Raw genomic sequence first — 23,914 nt, 5'->3', positions numbered from 1 at the left:
ATAACTCTATAACTGTACATTCATAACGTCATAACTGTACATTCATAACTCCATAATTGTACATTCATAATTTTCGAAGCTCTATGTTCACAATTTTAGAGCTCTATGTTCATAATTTTATCACTATATGTTCATAATTGTAAGTTCATAATGTTAGAGCTCTTTGTTCATAATTCGATCAATAACTGTACATTCATAATTCCATAACTGTAGATTCATAATCTCATAACTGTAGATTCATAACTCCATAACTGTAGATTCATAACTCTATAACTGTACATTCATAATCTTCGAAGCTCTATATTCACAATTTTAAAGCTCAATGGTCATAATTTTATCACTATATATGTTCATAATTGTAAGTTCATAATGTTAGAGCTCTGTGTTCATAATTTCATAATTGCATAACTGTACATTCATAACGGCATAACTGTACATTCATAACGGCATAACTGTACATTCATAATCAAAAAAAAAAATAACGCCGTTAACGCCGTTAACGGCAAAACACGCGCGAATTTTTTTTTTTTAACTAAATGACGCGTTTTTTTTAAAAAACGGCGTCGTTTTGGGCCCGTGTCCACAATTCAATGTGGACACGGGTCCAGAGCATAATTTGCCGTGGTAAATAGCCCCAACTTAACATTTAAACTTTAAAACAATACAATAAAGTCTAGTTTACTTCTTATAACAAAACAATTTTGGATTTGAGCGATTGCTTTCACCATTTTGGATTTAAATTTTAAGGTCTCTTCTCTTTGCCCCCACCCCCCAGCCCTCATGTCTATTGGGTGCAGTAGCTTGCGGCGTCTCCACTTTCATACGCATATGTTCTCCTCTGTTCTTCCCCAATTCGATCGTTTCATTTGCACCAACACCGCTATCCCCTCGCCTTCAAACTCAGAAACAAACCCCACTCCGCCCCTCTGTCTACTTGCTCACCAAATTCCCAAATCCACTGTTTCAGACCTCATAGCAAAGCAGCACTGGTCCAAACTCAGAAACTTGATTAAACCCACCGACCCGACAGACTTCCTCGAACAGCTACTCGAATCCGGGTTTAATTCGGACGCCATTCTCGCCTTTTTCAAATGGTCCCAGACAGCGTATCACGTTTCTTACCCTCCTCAATATTTCTGCAGATTATTAGTTTTGCTTGCACAGGAAAAGGGATATCCCAAGATTCGATCTTTGCTGCACTCATCTGTTAAAGATGGAAAAATCCAGTCAATTTCATTCTTTTTTCATGCATTGTTGACTTGTAGTAATAGCCACTATGCTAACTCCATCATTGTTGATATGCTGATATTGGCTTTTGTTAATAATTTGAAACTCGATTTTGCTCTGGACGCGTTTAAGCGGGCTGGTGATTATGGGTTTAGGTTGTCTGTGAATTCGTGTAATCCGCTTTTGGTTTTGTTGTTAAAGGAGAATAAAACTGGGGAAATGGAGTTTATGTACAAGGAGATGATTAGGAGGAGGATTGGGCTTAATCTGTTCACATTTAATGAGGTGGTAAATGGGTTGTGTAAGGCAGGGAAGTTGAATAAGGCTAAGGATGTTTTGGAAGACATGAAGGTTAGGGGAGTGATGCCGAATGTGGTTACTTATAATACATTAATACATGGGTATTGTAAGAGGGGAGGAGCTGCGAAGATGTACAAAGCGGATGCAGTTCTAAAGGAAATGGTGGAGAAGGGGATACACCCAAGTGAGATAACGTATAACACTCTTATTGATGGATTCTGTAAGGATAATAACATTAAGGCGGCCTTAAAGATTTTTCGTGAGATGCAAGGGCATGGGACGAGGCCAGACATCGTGACATACAACTCATTGATTAATGGGCTTTGTGGGGATGGAAGAGTTAGTGAGGCTCTTGGTTTACAGGCAGAAATGGTGAGGTTGGGGTTGCAGGCTAATGTTGTTACTTATAATGCCCTTATAAATGGATTTTCCAAAAACAAGCTATTGATGGAGGCTAGGGAGTTGTTTGATGATATAATAAAGCGGGGATTAGTTGTAAATGTACTCACTTTTAACTCTCTGATTGATGCATATTGTAAGGCAGGGAAAATGGAAGAAGCAATATCACTTCTTGGCTTAATGCTAAGCAAAATGATTCAACCTAATGTTTCCACCTATAATTGCTTAATAGGTGGCTATTATCGGGAGGGGAATGTTAAAACAGCTAGAAAGTTGCTGGATGAGATGGTGGAGAAAGGATTGGAAGCTGATCTTGTAACCTATAATATACTGATTGATGCAATGTGCAAGAGGGGTGAATCAAGAAAAGCCGTTCGCTTTCTTGATGAGATCTCTGAGAAGGGCTTGATTCCAAGTCATGTAACATACAATAAATTGATGGCTGGTTATTGCCAAGAAGGAAATCCCAGGGCAGCTGCTACTGTTAGGCGAAGAATGGAAAGAGAAGGAAAGCAGCCAAATGTTGCAACGTTCAATGTACTAATTAAGGGATTTTGCTCTAAAGGTAAGCTGGAAGAAGCAAATGCGCTTTTGAATGAGATGCTAGAGAAAGGGTTGGCACCTAATCGAACAACCTATGACATAATCAATGAAGAGATGATTGAGAAAGGGTTTGTACCCGATATAGATGTACATCTGTAAAGTATTGATGGAGCCTCTTAGAGCTGATGAATATGAAGTTCACAGCCAATTGGATTCTTTTCTGGCCAATGTGTTGAATTTCCTGCTGTGATATTTCAGCAGAGTTGAGCAAAACGATGGTCTACCCTCTGCGTCTTGTTTCCCAATCGATGCCACTCAGGTGCACTTTTATATTTGCTGTTATTGTTTGAGTAATGCAATGTATGTTTCTGTTTATTTCCTGTTTGTGAGTCCCTAGTAATTCCTTGCTTTCCACCCTCTATATAGTAGGTCAACTAGACAAGATATCCAGTTGTGACTCTCATCATACATTCCGTCTCTTTTGCACCAAGAATGTTACGGCATCTAGCCATCTATAATGACTGGTAAAACTAGATGGGCCTAGTTGAGTAACTCTTCTGCAGGTAGTCTTGGTGGCGGGGGTTTTATTTGGTTATTTTGTATTTAGAAAACTTAAAATGAAAAACATAAGCGGGGGTTGGAGACTGTTTGAATTGTTAACATAAGTTTCTTCTTTCCTAATTGAGTTCCTTGTTTGCAAAATTTTCTTAATGGTTGCTTTGTTATTTGCATTTGTGTTATGTTAACAGATATCCTTCATGTTTCACCATTAATACAACTAGAACTAGTTCTTGTGTTTTAGTAACAAATTAGTCCAAAACTAAGCTCTGATAAACGTTAACATAGAAAGTCACTTTGCCCTTCATGCACTGGTTTTCTATCTATGATGACCTTTACTCACCTCTTCCAACAAGAAAGTGTTACATGGTGGGATATAAATAAATCAGTTGCCTGCTTGTAACTGCTTATTGAATTCCAAAGGTGCATAAAATTCCCGACACTAATCAATTTTTTTAAAACCTGCAGACTGAATCTCTCGCCTCAAGTAACCTGAAGAACACCAAAAACCCAAAGGTAAGGTACTGGAAAATCCTACCCCTGCACAATTTAACAAAGTCCCAGAAAATAAAACCTCTTTCTTTTTTACTAATTAATTTAACTTCAATGTTCACTTAAAAAGTATATAAAAAAAAAAAATTCTCCAATGTCATGCTAATAGAAGGAAAGAACCTTGTGTTATTGTCCGTGGTAGTTAGTTTCATTGTTGTTAAGGCAGACTTTCAAGGCGAGGTGCCACCGACCGCCAAGTCGCCTAGGCGATTAGGCGGCCGCCTAGGCAACAACTAGGCGATGAGGATGTATATATATATATATATATATATATATATATATATATATATATATATATATATATATAGGGTTGAGTTCACATGAGGACAGTAATATATAGAGGACTGTACGGACAAATAATGGGCACACGACAAATTAGTACCAGGCACACAATTTAATACACAATGGCATACTAGGCATACATGTAAACATCGGGTTTCGAACCCAGACTCTATTAATTAATAAACCTATGCACATGACATACAAACTATGACACACGACTACATTTGGCCATGCACACGACATGCAGACTAATGGCACACGACTACATCTGTCCTCATAGTCCTCTATAATATAGTTGTCCTCATTTGAACTCAACTCTATATCTATATATAGCGTTTTATCATTTTAGCATATAAACATATTCTCAAATCTCAATAATAAGTACGGAGTACTAAATTATGCAATAATTTAGCATTTCCGGCATGGGTCTTTGCCGTCTTTAGATTTAGCATTCCTTTTAGGATCCGTTAATGGATCATAATTGGGTTATTTTCATTCTCAGCAAAGTAAACAACCACTAAGGCGAGGCTGGGAGGGGGGGAGAGTCAACGTCTCAAGCTCTCAGCTACGTATTAGTAGGGGTTTTTTTCAAGGCGAGGTCACCGATGCAAGCTCATTAGGCGACCGATCTCCGCTGACCGGACGCCTAGGCAACGCCCTTAACAAAAATGGTTAGTTTGATGATTAGCCTGCTGCTTGATCTTAGAAACAGCTACAGTGGAACCCAAAACATAATAGCTAATACTCTTAAGCAAGCACCTGTCAAGTATGACAAATGTCGGTAGAATTTAGAGAAATAGTCCAGGCATTCCACCTCTCAACCCAAGACCAAGAGTCTACAAGTCTAGAACGGAGTAATAGATTATCCATTAACCTTACTTGTCTTCAGAACATAACTTAGATGCTCCAGTCATAGTACTGAGTGATGAATATCCACCATAGCTCGACTTGTCTTGAGGACATAGCTGTTTTAGATTCTACAGTCACTAACAACTCAAGATGTAGGGTGGCTTTTCATGTGAGAATAGGCTAGGAGTTCTCATTTTCCATTAAATTTTGTTGAACATCGAGAAGCTGAAGAAAACGGTGACATAAAAATTTCTTCTCTGTTAGGTATGTATCTTTGACTACAAGTTTAGTGAACCATAGTTGTTAAATTGCTTCAACTGCCCTTTATTACTTGCATGTCAGACATTGATGTTTCTGTATTAACTGCTGGACATAACAGTTTACAGGTAGATGGTGATAAATTGACACAAATTGAGTATTGCTTCTCCTCCCAAAAGGTTGAATCCCCAACTCCAAGGGCCCAGTCCCCACACCCCGGCCTGACAGAGCATTTGAGAGGATGTAAATCACGGTGACTCAATGGCTTAGCAGACAGGGCCAATGAACTTAAATTCCCTGCCAATGAACTCATTGCTGTTGCATTGATGTTCGGTGCCCACCACTGACTCTATCCTCTCAATGGCTCTCGAAATGGTTCTTTTGAGCCGATTTAGCTTATACGCAAAGCCAGAATGTGCATTCTTTTATGCTACATGCGACCGTGCCCCTAGCAATGGGAAGTTTTTCTTCATGGCCGATCTGGAAAGGGCGGCGTCAGCATGCTTTTAATAGAATTATGCATTTTGCTTTCCTTGAGTTGTAAATCAAAGAAAATATGTATACCTCCCAATTCCATAACCTTGTTATATGGAAGAGGAAACCTTTTTACAGGTCTCCCTATTTAGGGAGAGCACAGTGCCCTCATATTCTTGTTAAATTTGAGACTAGAATGTAATCTTTGATTTGAATCTCACTAAAAGATTTCAATCTTAGTTGGGGTATTAATATCTTACATATAGAATAGATTTCATTTGATTTGTTATATATATATATATATATATATATATATATATATATATATATATATATATATATATATATATATATATATATAGTTAATTCTCAAAATGGTCCTCCGACTATGACCTTTTCTCGAATTAGTTCCTTGACTTTTAATTGCACTTAAAGTGATCCTTCGACTATTGAATATTAAGTTAAAATGGTCTTCCGTTGTTAAGTGGGTGTTAAATGAGGGGTAAAACTGGTAATTCAAAATTTTCACTGTAGTCAGATAATTACTTTGGGTGCAATTAAAAGTTAAATGACTAATTTGCCATAGTCGGAAGATCATTTTGAAAATTTTCTCATTATAGTTCAAACATTTGTACTCATTTTGATTAAAATGGTTTGATCTTGTACTTATTTTCATTTTCTAAATAAAAAAATATTTTTACTTTAATTTTTAGGTAGAATTTTTTTAAAAAAAAATTGTTATTTTTTTAAATAACAATATTTAAAAAAATCATTTTTTTAAGTACTAGGCTAATAATCAAAATTATTATTCTAAGTTATTTTTTAAAAAAATTTCTAGCTAACAATTAAAGTAAAATTACTGTTTATTTAGAAAATGAAAATAAGTACAAGATCAAACCTTTTTAATTAAAATGAGTACAAAATCATGTTTGAACTATAAAGAGAAAATTTCCAAAATGGTCATTCGACTATGGCAAATTAGTCATTTGACTTTTAATTGCACCCAAAGTAGTCCTCTAACTATAGTGAAAACTCTGAATGACCAGTTTTACCCCTCATTTTAACACCTACTTAAACCAAAACTAACGGAGGACCATTTTGACTTAAAATTTAATAATCGGAGGACCACTTTGGGAATTAACTATATATATATATATATATATATATATATATATATATATATATATATATATATATATATATATATATATATAGTTAATTTCAGGTGCGACGGACTCTTCCTGTGAGGCAGTGCGGTGTCACCAATAGTTGAGCAAATACACACCATCAACGTTAGGAAATGCACCACAAAAACATACACAAATTAGGTACGCATCACCAAAAACATACCATTAGGTGTGAGTAAAAGCATCATACAGTGTTCGGAAATACACCATTATGAGTGGTGAGTTATATGGTGTATTTTTTTTAGATGTTTTGTGTATTTTTTGGTGTATTTTTGCATTTCATTGTTGTGTGTTTTCCTTACACTGTTGGTGTTTTTCGTTAACACTGTTCGTTCTGAAACCCCGTCGCATCGCCGCACGGGAAGGTCTCGCCACATTTAAACTTTTTCCAGTGCGGGTGAATGTTTCCCGTGCGGTTGTGCGGTTTTAAGGTGCGTGAGTTTTGTACTTAAGGTGCGTGAGTCTTGTGCTTAAGGTGCGTGAGTTGTGTGCTTAAGGTGCGTGGGTGTGTACTTAATGTAAGTAGTTGTTGAAACTTAAGGTGCATGAGTTTTGTGCTTAAGGTGCGTGAGCTTTGTACTTAAGGTGTGTGAGTCTTGTGCTTAAGATGCGTGAGTCTTATGCTTAAGGTGCGTGAGTTTTGTGCTTAATGTGATTAGTTGTTGAAACTTTAAGGTGCGTGAGTTTTGTGATTAAGGTGCGTGAGGTTTGTCTTAAGGTGCGTGAATTTGTGTTCGTAAGGTGTTTTGTTTGTGTACTTAATGTGCATGTGTTGTGTACTTAAAATGCGTCAGTTTAATACTTAATGTGCGTCCACCCGCGAAAGAGAGTGAAGAAATACTGAAGTTTGTTTTCTATATTTGATACTTTTTACAGGAAGAGTATTTATACAAAGGAGTATTTAAGTCTGTTAGAAAATTTATTGTTTTAACAGAATGTATACAAATTGAAATAGAACAACTGCTAACATATTTGCAGGAGAACTTCTAGTAGTTGAGCAGATCACCCCTTTGAGCTTATATCTATATCCTTTGACATTGATCACAAATCCAACTTCATCTGGTTGATTCCGCGGCTGTTGTGGTGGAGGGATTGGAGGTGGTTGCGTTACGGGGACTGAAGTCCTGATGCCAAGAGCAGATGTGTTGTTTGTCATGCCATAATGATTGATTAAATGTTGCTTAACGGAAGCTCTGATACCATAACAGACTTAGTTACTCATTAGTATAAATACTCTTCCTGTACAGAATATCAAATATATACAACATACTTCAATTTTTCTTCATCTCTCTTCCACTGCTGCTTTATCTTCTTCCTCACTGCATTGTTCATCCATGTCTCTGCCCTGATACCATAATAGATTTCCGGACTTAGAGCAGAGACATGGATGAACAATGAAGTGAGGAAGAAGATAAAGCAGCGAAAGAGAGGAGATGAAAAAAAATTGAAGTCCGTTTTCTGTATTTGATATTTTGTATAGGAAGAGTATTTATACAAAGGAGTATTTAAGTATGTAAACATGTGTTTATTGTTTTTCAATTGGAAGGTCAAAGGTTTGAAACTTGTAGCTAACATTGAACATTTTCCTTTGTTTTTAATCCTTTTGCATTGCACGCATGTCAGATGCCAGTTTCCGACCGCCGAAATGCAAGTCTGACACGCAATTCAATTTTTTCCTCCCAAATCTTTGTAAATATCACACTAACTTCACCAACACATAGAACACACCAAAACTTCACCACATCAGACCTCTATTCCGCCGAAATGTTCTTTTTTTTTTTTTTTTTTTTTTTTTTTTTTTTTTTTTTTTTACCTTTTCTTAGGCTCAAAACTGGTGAATTGTCTTCTTACTTCAATTAAAACTTGCGATATACTCTAATATGTCGCGATACATTGAAGAAATCCTCCACTTCATAGTAGGGAAGTGGAGGATATCAGGTGCACGGTCAAAGTGCCTATGAAGTCTCTATACTATAGAATTTTGTTCAATTTAGTCCTTATACCTTTATTTTGTTAAATTTAGTCGTTTATTTTTAAAAAGTGGTGAAATTAAAGACAATTGTCTAAATATCATTAAGAACATGGTTGTAATTATTTATTTTGGACATACTAATTTAATATATTAGTGGTAAAAATAATTAATTTTAAATATTTATAAAGTAATATATAAGTAGGAATGTAAATATCGTCAGCGCTACATAACCTAAGTTAATGGTAATATTAACACCGTTAACTATTGTCCTTAATTGCACTACTTTTGAAAATACAGGGACTAAACTGAACAAAATAAGGTATAAGGACTAAATTGAACAAAACGCTATAGTATAAGGACCTTGTAGGTACTTTGACTAATTCATTTTTCCTAACTAGTAGGTGAAATGGACAATATGCATAAAAATAAAGTGACTTGATGGTCAAAATTAGGGTTCATTTAGAAATCTGAAAAATGACTTCTGAAAATTATGTTTTTGAATTTTAAAGTGTTTGGTACTTAAGAAAAATGAAGTCAAATTAAAATATTCATCATGGTTAAGGGAAAAAAGATCCAATTTGACGAAAAATGTCTTCCTAAACTTTTAGTCTGAAGACATTTTCTGATTCTTTATTTTTCATCCCTCATCCTTCTCTTCTTTTTTAAGTTAGTTTCTTGACTATTATTACAACCACAATCACCACCACTATGACACTACCACCACCACACAACTATTGGGGAATTTAAGCAACGTCAACGTAGGGGCTGGTAACCTAAGAAGCACGGACACAACGGGTGTATGGTAAAAGGGAATTTTGTGCCGTGTTATAATAACACTACCTTAAAAGCGTTATTTGCCCGGTAACGGTGCAGTTAGAACCCTGACACGCTTTCGACAGACAACACAGACCAACTATGGATAGTTTGCACTAGCAATCACGTAGGTGAACCTCACTATTGCTCAGACTTTAATAGACAGACACGATATATATATATATATATATATATATATATATATATATATATATATATATATATATATATATATATATCCTCACATGAGAAAGAAGGAAGAAGCTATAAATGTTGAGTGTGTTCTAAAAATGATGTTGGGAGCTACTATATATAGTAAGCAGCCCCTTCCGTCCCAGCCACACAAACAAACATGAGTGGCGCAGACCATAATCATAGAGCAATTAGTGCTGGCCTAAAAAATTAAACAACAATATATAGCCACTCATTCTATTTTCTCTTTTCTCTTTGAATTATTCCCAACAATTCCCCACATATTTAAAGAGGAAAGTAAAAGGATTATGATTGAGTGGAAGTGAGCGCTGACCTTAATGTCAATGGTTTATACCTTGAACTGACACGTAGTGACTTGAATAACTTTCTTCTTAGTAGTGAATTGAATCTTGAACTAGCCAAGGAGAGGTAGTTTTGAACTCATGTGCACATATCAACACCCATTATGCAGGTTTTTCGGAAGTCAAACTCTTTGACTTGTTATGAATACCCTTAGTATTCAAGTATGTTATGTCTATCTCAATATAGACGTCTACCATGTCAAAGTCTATCTTAGCATAGACTTTTAACTCTGACAAGTCTAACAGCATTGTAGATTTTTACGTCTTGTCAAATCCATCTCAATACAGACTTTTAACTCTATCAGGTCTATCTCAGTATCGACCACCATTAAGGATTATAGAGTAGTTAAATACATAAATCAGTTGTAAGTATTTTTTTTTTCTATCATAGACGACACTGTCTTTGGCAATGCAAACGACAGTTCCTGAATCACAATGTATATGTAGTGAGGGTGTTAGCTAGACACCTCCACAACTCCACGTTTTCAACATATTTCTTAGCCACTCAGCTTATTGGGATACCTCTATTATCTTTCATAAGAGGCAGTTAACCATTTTTTCACTCAAGTCAGGGATCTTGTTAGGTCTACCTCTAAATAGACCACTCCAATTGAGTATAAATCATTAAGAGCACTTTGTACTCAAGCATTATGCGGTGAATTCGTTAAGTCCATCTCAATAGGAGCACCCATCTCATAGGGTTATAAATTTATTAAAAGTTGTAACTCAACCTCACATGTACACACACTATAGGAATGATCGCGATCGACGAATTAGTGTACTACTTTGTGATTCTTTTCATGGCTTCGTTTGACAACAAAAGTGGGATCCACCACGAATTCATTACCACTTGGACTTTAAGCCCTTCCAATGACTAGTCCTCATAATTAGCCTTCAAGTAAGTTGATTCTTTTGATCAAACTTACATGCACTTTGATGAGTACTTCGTTTACTCGAGAACAACCCCTTTTGAGATTTTCATGCTTAACATGAAACATTCTCTTTTATCATTATTCTCAATACCACGAAGAAACTTTTAGTGAAAATATAACGAGTTAATTACCCCCACAATGCACCACTTGCAAATATTTTTGTCGAATGTATTTGATCTATTACCCAGACTGATCTTTGATTCCCAACATTAGCTCCTTTGTAAACTGGGTTTTGCCGATTTTTACTTTGTGGAGCATTATTGTAGCTCCGCACTTTGCCTGATGCACACTTAATAGTTGAATATATTTCAACAAACTTGGTTATCTCAACCCATCATAATTTCCCGTTACACAGGAATTATAGGTCTTTCAAGATGACTCAACCAATAATTTAAATAATGATATTATATACAAATGCTCATTGTTAGTAAGCCATATAGATAATGTTGTCCTCATACTACTTCAAGTTGAACAGCATAATCACAAACTTCACATCATATTCTCACAAGAAATTAATCTCATACACAGAGAATATGTTCAAATTAAAATTTATTAGGAAATATCTCTCAACAAGGAGAATTCAAAGTTGCCACCTGCACAACTTTTCCTTCAAGGAGAATTCAAAGTTGCCACCTGCACAACTTTTCCTTCGCTTGAGGAGATTAAAACTCATATAAAGCATTCATATGATGCAGATCAATATTACTATTGCAGTACTTCAACAATTTCTATTGCAAGGCTTTGATTGTTTAATAACATATGAAAGTCAGCCCCATTTTAGGTGGAGATCAAGTGGCCCTATAACTAGCATGCATGATCAACACCCTACTTCTTAAGCACTCTCATGTCGAGTGGTGAAATTGAAGTTTACTTAAAAAGCATCTTCCTAGACAGAGTGTTCAAGAATGATGAAATTTTCATGTTCTCATTAAATTGCAATTGAAGCCTTTGATATATGCTCTTATTTTATTTTAGTAAAAATATTTGTGCAATATCTATGCACAAATCATTTCAATCAATGTCATTAGTATTCAACATACTAAAGAAATAAATACTACTAAGTAATCAGAATCCAGACAACCCAACTAGCATTTAGTACTAAGAAAATCATACTTCATGCGAGCCCTTAGAGCTAGAGCAATTATCGTTGCTCAAATAACTACATATTTAAAGAGACTCAATACACATCTTGCTCTGTTAGATTGACTTTTGTTAGTTTTGCCCTTGCGATGGTAGCACTGATATGCTAGGTGTCCTTGCTTTCCGCACACAAAACATCTTCCTTTGAACTTCTTGACTTTTTTACTCATTTTGTTGTAGACGGTTCTGACACTTTGATTTTAAATTATATTAGCACCGTACTTTTCTGACAGTGATTCCCAAATGACTTTTGCCGAGTCTTTTTTGACATAGATCGAACAAATTGTCATTCATTTGTGACAGGAGTTATCCTCTGGCTGCCGCATTGTCATTTCTAAACTCCATCAGAATTACACCCGTTTCTTGACCAGGAATGTAATCTATTTAAGGCCTGCTTTCTCTCGATTATTCACCCAGAGTGTACTCAGGTTCATGGTTAGCTTTTGTAGCACCAAGAGTAGAGAACACTGCTGGAGTAGGTTCAGGTGCAGCTGAATACAATACGTAAACCAATTTTAATTGTTCAAAGAAGATATGCATTCTTTGAGCCCACCTTTTGTAATTTTTTCCATCAAACGCAGTGATCTTTGATAGATCGTGTATGACAAAAGGTGCCATAATGCTAAAGGTTGACTGTTGCTGAAATAACGCTTTTAACTGTTGGGAAATTTAAGCAACGTCAATGTGGGGGCTTGTGACCTTTTAAGAAGCACGGACACAACAGGTGTATGGTAGAAGGGAAATCTGTGCTGTGTTATAATAATAATACTACCTTAAAAACGTTATTTGCCCCGTAACGGTGCAGTTAGAACCCTGACACTCTTTCAACAAGCTACACAGACCTACTACGGATAGCTTGCACTAGCAATCACGTAGGCGAACCTCACTATTGCTCAGACTTTAATAGGCAGACACGACATTAAATATATATATATATATATATATATATATATATATATATATATATATATATATATATATATATATATATATATATATATATATAGATTTTGGTTCCTATGAGGTCAGGTCTTCCCGTGCGGTCAGTGCGACATACACCATTAGTTATGAATAAATGCACCATACAGTGTTTGAAAATACACCAGAATGAAAAGTCAAAAAATACACCACACAAAAAAATACACCACACATAATGGTGTATTTACGAACACTGTGTGGTGCATTTATGCATACCTAATGGTGTATGCCGCACTGATCGCACGGGAAGACCTGACCTCAAAGGAACCTAACCCTATATATATATATATATATATATATATATATATATATATATATATATATATATATATTAATCCTCACACGAGAAAGAAGAAAGAAGCTATAAATGTTGAATGTGTTCTAAAAATGATGTTAGGAGCTACTATATATAGTAAGCAGCCCCCTCCATCCTAGCCACAGAAACAAACTTGAGTGACGCAGGCCCCAAGCCACAATCATAGAGCAATTAGTGCTGGCCTAAAAAATTAAACAACAATTTATAGCCACTCATTTTATTTTCTCTTTTCTCTTTGAATTATTCCTAACAAGAGAAAAGAGAAAAGAAAAAATAGAATGAGTGGTTATAAATTGTTGTTTAATTTTTTAGGCCAGCACTAATGCTCTATGATTGTGGCCTACGCCACTCATATTTGTTTGTGTGGCTGGGATGGGGGGAGCTGCTTCCTATATATATGAGCCCCAACATCATTTTTAAAACACACTCAACATTTATAGCTTCTTCCTTCTTTCTCGTGTGAGGATTTATATATATATATATATATATATATATATATATATATATATATATATATATATATATATATATAATTTTGTGTTTGCCTATTAAATTCTGAGCAATAGTGAGGTTCGCCTACGTGATTGCTAGTGCAAGCTATCTGTTGTACGTCTGTGTAGCCTGTCGAACGCGTGTCGGGTTCTAACTGCACCGTTACCGGGCAAATAACGTTTTTAAGGTAATGCTATTATAACACGGCACAGATTTCCTTCTACCATATACTCGTTGTGTCCGTGCTTCTTAAAAGTTACCAGCCCCCACGTTGACGTTGCTTAAATTCCCCAACAATTAAAAGCGTTATTTCAGCAACAGCAAACCTTTAACGTTATGGCACATTTTGTCATACACGATATAAAGATCACTGCGCTTGATGGGAAAAATTACAAAAAGTGGGCTCAAAGAATGCGTATCTTCTTTGAACAATTAAAGTTGGTTTACGTGCTGTATTCAGTTGCACCTGAACGTACTCCAGCAGTGGTCTCTCCTCTTGGTGCTACAAAAGCTAACCATGAACCTGATTACACTCCGGGTGTAAAATCGAGAGAAAGTAACCCTGAAATAGATTACATTCCGGGTAAAGAATCGGGTGTAACTCTGATGCAGTTTAGAAATGACAATGCGGCAGCCAGAGGATACCTCCTGTCACAAATGAATGACAATTGGTTCGACATCTATAACAAACAAGACTCGACAAAAATCATTTGGATATCACTGTCAGAACCGTTTACAACAAAATGAGTGGAAAAGTCAAGAAGTTCAGAAAGATGTTTTGTGTGTGGAAAACAAGGACACCGAGCATACCAATGCTACCATCGCAAGAGCAAAACTAGCAAAAGTCAATCTGACAGAGCAAGATGTGTATTGAGTCTCTTTAAATAAGTAGTTATTTTGAGTAACTATAATTGCTCTAGCTCTGAGGGCTCGCATGAAGTATGATTTTCTTAGTACTAAATACTAGTTGGGTTGCATAGATTTTGATTACATAGTAGTACTTATTTCTTTAGTATGCTGAATACTAATGACATTGATTGAAATGATTTGTGCATAGATATTGCTCAAATATTTTTACTAAAATAAAATAAGAACATATATCAAAGGTTTCAATTGCAATTTAATGAGAACATAGAAATGTCATCATTCTTGAACACTCTGTCTAGGAAGATGATTTTTAAGTAAACTTCGGTTTCACCACTCGACTTGGGAATGTTTAAGAAGTAGGGTGTTGATCATGCAGGCTAGTTATAGGGCCACTTGATCTCCACATAAAATGAGTCTGACTTTCATATGTTGTTAAATAATCAAAACCTTGCAATAGAAATTGTTGAAGTACTGCAATAGTAATATTGCATCATATGAATGCTTTATATGAGTTTTTATCTCCTCAAGCGAAGGAAAAATTGTGCAGGTGTCAACTTTGAATTCTCATTGTTGAGAGATATTTCCTAATAAATGTTAGTTGTATGAGATTAATTTCTTATAAAAATATGATGTGAAGTTTGTGATTATACTGTTCAACTTGAAGTAGCATGATGACAACATTATATCTATGACTTACTAACAATGAGCATTTGTATATAATATTATTATTTAAATTCTTGGTTGAGTCATCTTGAAAGACCTAAAATTCCTGTTTAAAGGGAAATTATGATGGGTTGAGATAACCAAATATGTTGAAATATATTCAACTATTGAGTGTGCATCAGGCAAAGTGCGAAGCTACAATAATGTTCCAGAAAGTAAATCGGCAAAACTCAATCTACAAAGGAGATAATGTTGGGCATCAAAGATCAGTATGGTTAAGAGATTAAATACATTTGACAAAAAATATTTGTAAGTGTTACATTGTGGGGGTGATTAGCTCCTTATATTTTCACTAAAAATTTCTCCGTGGTATTGAGAATAATGATAAAAGATAATATTTCATGTTAAGCATTAGAAATTTCAAGGGATTATTCACGAGTAAACGAAGTAATCGTCAAAATGCATGTAAGTTTGATCAAGAGAATCAACTTACTTGAAGCTAATTATGAGGATTAGTCATTGGAAGGGCATAATGCTTGAATACAAAAGTGCTCTTAATGATTTATACTCAATTGGGGTGGTCTATTTAGAGGTAGACCTAACAAGATCCCTGACTTGAGTGAAAAAAGGGTTAACTGCCTCTTATGAAAGATAATTGGGTATCCCAATAAGCTGAGTGACTAAGAAATATGTTGATAAACGTGGAGTTGTGGAGGTATCTAGCTAACACCCTCACTACATATACATTGTGATTCACGAACTGTCGTTTGCATTGCCAAAGACAGTGTCGTCTATGATAGAAAGAAAAGACTTACAACTAATTTATGTCTTTAACTACTCTATAAGCCTTAATGGTGGTTGATACTGTGATAGACCTGATAGAGTTAAAAGTCTGTATTGAGATGGACTTGACAAGACGTAAAAATCTACAATGCTATTAGACTTGTCAGAGTTAAAAGTCTATGTTGAGATAGACTTTGACATGGTAGAAGTCTATATTGAGATAGACATAACATACTTGAATACTAAGGGTATTCATAACAAGTCAAAGAGTTTGACTTTCGAAAAACCTGCATAATGGGTGCTGATGTGTGCACATGAGTTCAAAACTACCTCTCCTTGGCTAGTTCAAGATTCAATTCACTACTAAGGAGAAAGTTATTCAAGTCACTACGTGTCAATTCAAGGTCTAAACCACAGACATTAAGGTCAGCGCTCACTTCCGCTCAGACATTATCCTTTTACTTTTCTCTTTAAATATGTGGGTGATTGGGGGGATTGTTAGGAATAATTCAAAGAGAAAAGAGAAAATAGAATGAGTGGCTATAAATTGTTGTTTAATTTTTGAGGCTAGCACTAATTGCTCTATGATTGTGACCTGCGTCACTCATGTTTGTTTGTGTGGTTGGGATGAAGGGGGCTGCTTACTATATATATAGCAGCTCCCAATATCATTTTTAGAACACTCAACATTTATAGCTTCTACCTTCTTTCTCGTGTGAGGATTAATATATATATATATATATATATATATATATATATATATATATATATATATATATATATATATATATAATTTCGTGCCTGTCTATTAAAGTCTGAGCAATAGTGAGGTTCGCCTACGTGATTGCTAGTGCAAGCTATCCGTAATAGGTCTGTGTAGCCTGTCGAAAGCGTGCCAGGGTTTTAACTGCACTGTTACCGGGCAAATAATACTTTTAAAGTAGTGTTATTATAACACGACACAGATTTTCCTTCTACCATACACCCGTTATGTTCGTGCTTCTTAAAAGGTTACCAACCCCCACGTTGATGTTGCTTACTACCACCACCACCGCCGCCACTATTAACACAAACACCATAACCATTACCATCACACCAATGAGTAAAAGATAAGCTGACAAGAACATGACCCTAAAAATGCAAGGCACAAAGGTCTCCTCCCTCTCCCTTAAAGAATACACAACTATTGGGAAACTCCACCCCCTCCAAGAGACCAAACCAACATTAGGCTCCCGAAAATTTATAGTAGACCATAAATGGTACATTTTCAATATATCGAATATACATTATTTGTATATTAAAGATACATTATTTGGTAGTATACAAAATAATGTACCTTTAAAAAAAAACATTTAATGTATTAAAAATGTATCTTATGTTAGTGACCCACCTTACAAGGTGAACCATGGGCCATGTTATAATGATTGCAGGCTCCCTTCTTCCTACAACAAATAACACAAGTCTCCACCTTCTTCCTAAAGGTATACATAGGAATACCAATACATTTGCAGAGATTTTGACTTATTGCAAAATATCTTGTCATTTCATCTTACAATTTTCGTGTTAAAAATCATGACTCTACCCATTTCACATGTATTTTATTTTCTCCACCCCTCAAGATAGTGTCACTCAAAAATTCCCTAGATCTACATAATGATAAATGAATCTACCTCTTGAATTCATTACTTTGAAGTTCATAAAAGGAATTCCTACTTTTATCATTTATAATCAACATCAAAATGAAAAAAAAAATGGAATTCTTTTTCTCGAGCCTCTTTTTTATCCATGTTTGTGGTCTCAATGCAGTTCATACAGTATACGAGTATACAACAAACTAACCTCCGATGAATTTTTATACCAATAGACAACAGGCAATCTATGAAACGGATGCTGACGAGCACTTTGTCTGTGACATATTACTGTTTCACCATAAAGGAACTCTTGCAGCTACACCCACCCACTGCACTTGGATTTGTAGATACCTGCACATAAGTTAAGGACCTTAATTACTGCACATAAGTTAAGGACCTTAATTACTGCTAAACAGAACGGGAATCACAACAAGACCACATTCAACATCAATCATGGAGAAAAGAACGAAACAAAAGAAAAACCGGTCCCTTTAATGTGTTCCCAGGTTTTAAAGAGATCATATGCCAATTTGAGGCAACACACACACACACACACACAAACATGAAAGAGTGAGAGTCGACTAAGCAAATAAGCAATTAAGATCAACTCCTCTAACCCGCTAATAACCATTTTTGCCTATGACTGCTCGCTGGAAAATTTAAGGATTTACACTGCTCTGTTCAGCAATATTCCATGATATGCAGTTATGCAACAATGCAGTCTGCTGTGTAAGCTAGTTTAGCTAGTTAAAAATACAAACCTGAAAAGCAGAACGGATCAGCTCCTCTACATAATCAACAGTTGCACCTTTGACAAAATCAAATGAAATATTATCAACCACCAATTTAACTCCATCCTGCTCAAAAATTCTACAAATTCAAATACAAAAAAATAAGGATTTAAATTTAAAATTAAAAAATAAAAAATAAACGAAACTACACAATAGTCTAAATGAAATGAAAGGACATAAAGTATGTCAAGATTGAGCAATGGAGCTTCCAAAACCATAAGATTATGGAGAGATTGAGAAGATGGGAAATAAGCGGCCCCTCAGAAAATCATGAAATAATATGGGCAGTCACATTTATTGGAGGGCAATAGCTAAACGGGTATAACCTCAGAAGTGTAGAGCCAGGTTACCTATCATCTACATTGGCCTTGTCATCTAGAGAGAATTCATACTGAAACCCAGAGCAGCCACCAGCTTCAATGCTTAAGCGAAGCATCTTTTCCTTGGGTTCACTGACTTGCAGCTCCTTCATTCTCTGCTATCATACATGTGAAGTTAATAAAATTCAACTTCATTATTATTACACAAAAGCAATGAATTTTGACAAAATTTGTGAACCATGCAATTTTTTATGATTGAGCAGAATGCTCTTAAAGCAGAATATAACAAACCTCATGAAATAATATCAGCAACAGAGTTTAGTACTGCACTTGATAAACAGCCTAGCACAATTCTATTTGATTCTAAAACTATTTCATTGATTTCTGTTGAAGTAATCATGAAAATGCCAAAGTTTTCCTCAAACAACCCAAAATGAAAAGATCCGAACCAGTGTTCTGCTTAAAGGAGCAAAGTTTTACCCATGCATTTTAAATATCACCCTATCCCTATCCTTCCCTTCACAGCTCAATGCTCTTCTATAGCTCCTTTTTTCTTTTTTCTTTTTCTGTTCGTTAGATGAATGTTTAGGTGAGGGAGGCAAGCGTTATCCATTGCATATGATTGGCCTCAACAAGAACTTACACTAGAATCTATAGATAGCCCACTAAGGAGATTGCTACCAACATGAATTGAGCCTAAGCCATTTTGAGCAAAATGAAACGTCCTTAACAACTCAACCAACTTCATTGACTCTCCCACAACTAGTGTTGCAAAAATCCCGCCTAGGCACCGATTATGCGCTAGGTGCTGGCTGGCCACCTAGGCTGCCGACCACATAGGGTCTTCTAGGCACTGACTAAGTTGCCTAAGCACCAACTAGGTCTCCTAGTCAGTCGATTAGCTATTATCCCCGTTTTTTTAAATGAGTTATTTCACTCAAAACAACATCGTTTTGAGCGAAATAACCCTAAATTGTTCAAACTCTAGATGCTTTTTTAGGTTAATATTTAATATTTTAGTATTAACTATATTAAAGTATTAAGTCTTAAAAATTAAAAAATTTTAAACAAATTTTAAAAAATAAAAAATACACAAGCGCCTAGGAACCTATTAATCACCACCTAGGCGCCCGCCCAAGGAGCATCTAGCTATTTTTTCAACCATGGCCATAGCTCTATCGCCATGCAAAATTAAACTAATGCGATTGAATCTTTTTCTATGATCAGAGCTCAAAGCTGGATTCAATTTATCAGAAAACACTCCATTTCCGTTTTTCTTATTGCAACTCCAAAACTACAGAGTATTAGTAAAAGCCCTCCAGGAAAAAAAAAAAAAAGGGTTGCTCAAAAAAAAATGATAAAGAGGCTTGGTTCAAAATCTCAACCCACCTTACTGTCGATTCATCGAAAAATCAAATTGCAAGGAAACAGTGAAATAAACAATTATATAACAAAACTAAAAAGAATAAATATTTCATTAATTTGTCAAGCAAACGGGAGCAGTAACGAATTTCGTACAACTGTTAGCAGAAAGAGAGTATACCCGGACGCAATTCTCAGTCATGAAAACGGAATCATTCCGGGGTGTGAATTCCGGCTGCTGCTCCGGTAGAGCAGAGGATGAAAAAGTTGTAGAACTAAGAATCCTGTAGTTTTGGCGGATCCGGGAGGCGAAGAACGGGGCGGCCCGAAGAATCAGCGACCTTGACGGCGTCTTCGTCGTCATGGCTTATGGATTACAGTATATCATCGTCTTAGTTCATCAGAATGAGAGAGAAGAAGAGTAGCGTTTTGCAGTTGGTTTCGCCGCCAAATGAATGGTAACTAATCGGAACACGGAGCTCCGACTTTTTCAACAGTAGAAGCGTATGAATCGGAAGATTTCCAGTTTAACATCGCAAGTTGTTGAAAAATGAAGATGAACCCCTGTACTTATGGAAATAAATAAATTTCCCTAAAGTTTTTGCCATGTGATAATTTTACGATTGAGGGAGAATGAATGAAAATCTGAAATGTGTGGAAGAAAGAGGTAAGAATGAGACACTTTTTTAAAGTTGTATAAAATAGGGAGAAATTTATTTGCGATTTTGAGTTTTTTGTCAGAAATTTAAGTTGCAAATGATTTGATACAAAAAATAATAATTTTTGTGATATAAATAGACTTGAGTTAGTAATTTTTAATTTTTTTAAAAAATAGTGATTTGATTTTAGTAAAAAAAAATAATATTTATTATTTTTGCTTGAAATGATGAGAAATTTTGATGGAAGAGGTAAAACGTGTTTTAAAAAAATAGTTTTTGTGATATAATTAGACTTGGGTTGATATATTTTTTTATATAAAAAAAAGATAGTAATTTGGCTTTAATCAAAAAATAATATGTATTAATTTTGCTTGAAATGATGAGGAATTTTACTAATAAAGAATGAATGCAAGAGGTGTCGAAAGGATAATGAGTAGAAAGAAAACTGGTCATGGACTAATTCTACAATCACAATGAGATGGAAAAGACAATATTACCTATATTAAAAAGGATAAAAAAATCAACTAAAATTGAACGGAGAATGTACCGGAAGGACCAAATTCGCTAAGAAAGTAATAGTCGTGAACCAATAATTCTGTAAGTTTTGAAAGTCGTGGATCAAAGTTGTTAATGACACTATAGTCGTGGACCAAAAGTGCAAAAATCTCTTTAATATATTAAAAATGTACATTGTATTCCAATAAAATACATTATTTGAATACTGAAAGTATATATATTATTTTGTATAATGTACATTCAATACACGAATAATGTACTTTTAATATATTAAAAATATATCTTTTGTATAGTCTATACAATATTGTGTAGATCATGATTCACAAAATAATTTGCCTTCATCGTTATGTGCCTACCCACTATCCTTACTCCCTACTCACTTCGGACCCGACTTACCATTAAAATTCACAAATTTCTCAATTAAATGGTACTTATATTTTATTCCCTTTAGGTACTAAATGTTGGATCACGCTTTGAACACAATTGAATTGTGTTTCAACATCCAATTTTATTCCTTGTTTAGATGCCTATCACATCCTTAGTTTTCTTATCATTGCCCATAGTAAACAATTCAAAAGCAGTACGTCACGTCTTGCTTTTATAATTTATTGCAACTGTTTGTCATGCTATACACACGCTTGTTGGATTGTGTTTTAACATCCATTTTTATTCCTTTTTTAGGTACCTATCTCATCTTTAGTTTTGTCATTATTGCATGTGGTCAACAGTTCAAAAATAGTATGTTATGTTTTGCTTTTGTAATTTAGAGCATGCACATCAGTGCATTTTATTTAAATTTTGTAGATCAAGAAACCAAGGGTGAGTTTTTAACAGGTGTAGGAGGAGTGTTTTTTTTTTTTTTTTTTTTTTTTTTTTGCTTTGAACTCCTTCAGATATTGTATTTTTGTGGGCCCCATTGTTGATGCTAGCAGACGGAGAAATGAAGAGATAAAACACGCACCTGATGCGCACGTAGCTGGCACATGCAATGCACGGCGCATAAATGTACTGTGTTTAATTTTTTATTTTTTTCTGAACACGTACTTGTCAGTTTTTTGTTTCTTTGCTTCCTCTCTCCTCCTCACTCTCTTTCCTACATGGACTAATAAAAACCACGGATAAAACTAATACTACTATGGATGCTCTTAATGCAACCGTCTTTCACACTATATACACCGGCTTGATGGATTGTGTTTTAACATTCTTTGTTTTCCATTTTAGATATACCTATCTCATCGTTAGTTTTGTCATCGTTGCCCGTTGTCAACAGTTCAAAAGCAATACGTTACGTTTTGCATTTATAATTTACTTCGAACCAACGGTTTATCACACTATACACATCCTGACTTGCTGAATTGTTGGGCATGGAGAAATCAAACTCTTCCTCTCTCATACCATCAAGCTCACGGCTGTCGTGGCCTCTCCAACCGCCACCATTCAATCTACCCGCCGATTAGGGTGTTGTTGAAGTCGCTCGGTCCGATGGCTTCAAATCAGTCAAGGTTAAATTACTTTTCTGTATATATGATTGTTTTTCTTCTCCATCCTTATTCAATTCCTCCTTACCTATAAAGCTAAAAACTTTTGAGAGTACAATTTTACAGTTTGAAATCAATCTTGATGCAGTATTACTTAGAGCATCCTTATCAGTTGGGGTTATTTCTTAATTTTTTGTTGGCCCCAGCATCCACTTCATCATCCACTATTTCACTCAATCACAAAAACTCTTTTTCACATCAATTTTAAGTTGAGTTCTACTACATGGACTCCCAAATTCTACTCCCCCATTTGTACTCCCTGAGATGGCAAACCAGGATTGGTTATTTTCAACATGTGGGTCCACAGAAAAGTGTCTACATCAAAAACATGTGAGAGCGAGTACAAGTTAGGAGTACAAAATGGGAGTACACCAAATATTTCAGTTATTTCTCAGTTTTTTGTGGACCCACCATTTAACTCACTATATTTTAATTATTTCTTTATCTATTTTATTTATAAATTTATAATTTTAATGAAACATGGAACTATGGAATTATGAAACATGCATACTGGAATTAACCCACATCAATTTGCTTTTACAATGAAATATGGAATTATGAAACATGCATACTGGATTTGTCGTTGTTGCTCCAACTAATTATAAAACAAAACAAAATAAAATAAAATAAAATAAAAGATAATTAAAATTGAGAAAATACCCAAAATGGTCCCTCAACTATAGCTAAATTCACAAATTGGTTCTTGACTTTCAGCTTTAACCAATTAAGTCCTTAACTTTGCAATTTTAACACGATTTGGTCCTCCGTCTATTTGACCGTTTATTGACTGTGATCTTTGAGGATATATATGTAATTTCATCGCCGCCCGCCCTCATCCGCTGCCGTGACACAGTCTATCGCCCAGCTACAAGCCACTGCCCAGCCACCCACATCTACTGAAATGACACACTCTACCACCTAGCCTTCACCTACTGCCACGACACAATCCACCGCCCAA

The 23,914-nt window shown here is 35.3% G+C and overlaps 2 protein-coding genes across 9 annotated transcripts; one reads left to right on the top strand and one right to left on the bottom strand.

Moving 5' to 3' along the window:
* The first annotated feature begins 749 nt into the window (after positions 1 to 749).
* LOC109180894 (pentatricopeptide repeat-containing protein At1g09820) lies at positions 750 to 5,681 on the top strand. 8 transcript variants are annotated; one of them, XM_019330603.1, is made up of 4 exons: positions 750 to 2,788; positions 3,496 to 3,548; positions 4,364 to 4,974; positions 5,090 to 5,681. In XM_019330603.1, exon 1 carries the CDS (start codon positions 781 to 783, stop codon positions 2,626 to 2,628), a length of 1,848 nt encoding a protein of 615 aa, XP_019186148.1. In that variant the 5' UTR covers positions 750 to 780; the 3' UTR covers positions 2,629 to 2,788; positions 3,496 to 3,548; positions 4,364 to 4,974; positions 5,090 to 5,681. The 8 variants fall into 8 exon arrangements, with proteins under 8 accessions (XP_019186148.1, XP_019186147.1, XP_019186146.1 ...); XM_019330602.1 differs by lacking the exon at positions 4,364 to 4,974 and having other exon boundaries at positions 3,496 to 3,543; XM_019330601.1 differs by having other exon boundaries at positions 3,496 to 3,543; positions 4,845 to 5,681.
* Positions 5,682 to 17,842: 12,161 nt separating this feature from the next.
* LOC109181062 (iron-sulfur assembly protein IscA-like 2, mitochondrial) lies at positions 17,843 to 20,789 on the bottom strand. Its single transcript, XM_019330819.1, has 4 exons — positions 20,425 to 20,789; positions 18,912 to 19,036; positions 18,532 to 18,640; positions 17,843 to 18,121 (listed from the first exon to the last, which is right to left on the bottom strand). Exons 1-4 carry the CDS (start codon positions 20,605 to 20,607, stop codon positions 18,056 to 18,058), a joined length of 483 nt encoding a protein of 160 aa, XP_019186364.1. The 5' UTR covers positions 20,608 to 20,789; the 3' UTR covers positions 17,843 to 18,055.
* Between the last annotated feature and the right edge of the window lie 3,125 nt (positions 20,790 to 23,914).

This window comes from Ipomoea nil, unplaced genomic scaffold, assembly GCF_001879475.1.
Source record: "Ipomoea nil cultivar Tokyo-kokei standard unplaced genomic scaffold, Asagao_1.1 scaffold1043, whole genome shotgun sequence".
In the NCBI taxonomy this organism is placed as follows: Eukaryota; Viridiplantae; Streptophyta; class Magnoliopsida; order Solanales; family Convolvulaceae; genus Ipomoea; species Ipomoea nil.
Note: the sequence above shows the minus strand (reverse complement) of the source record. Positions and strands in the feature narration are given on the sequence as shown.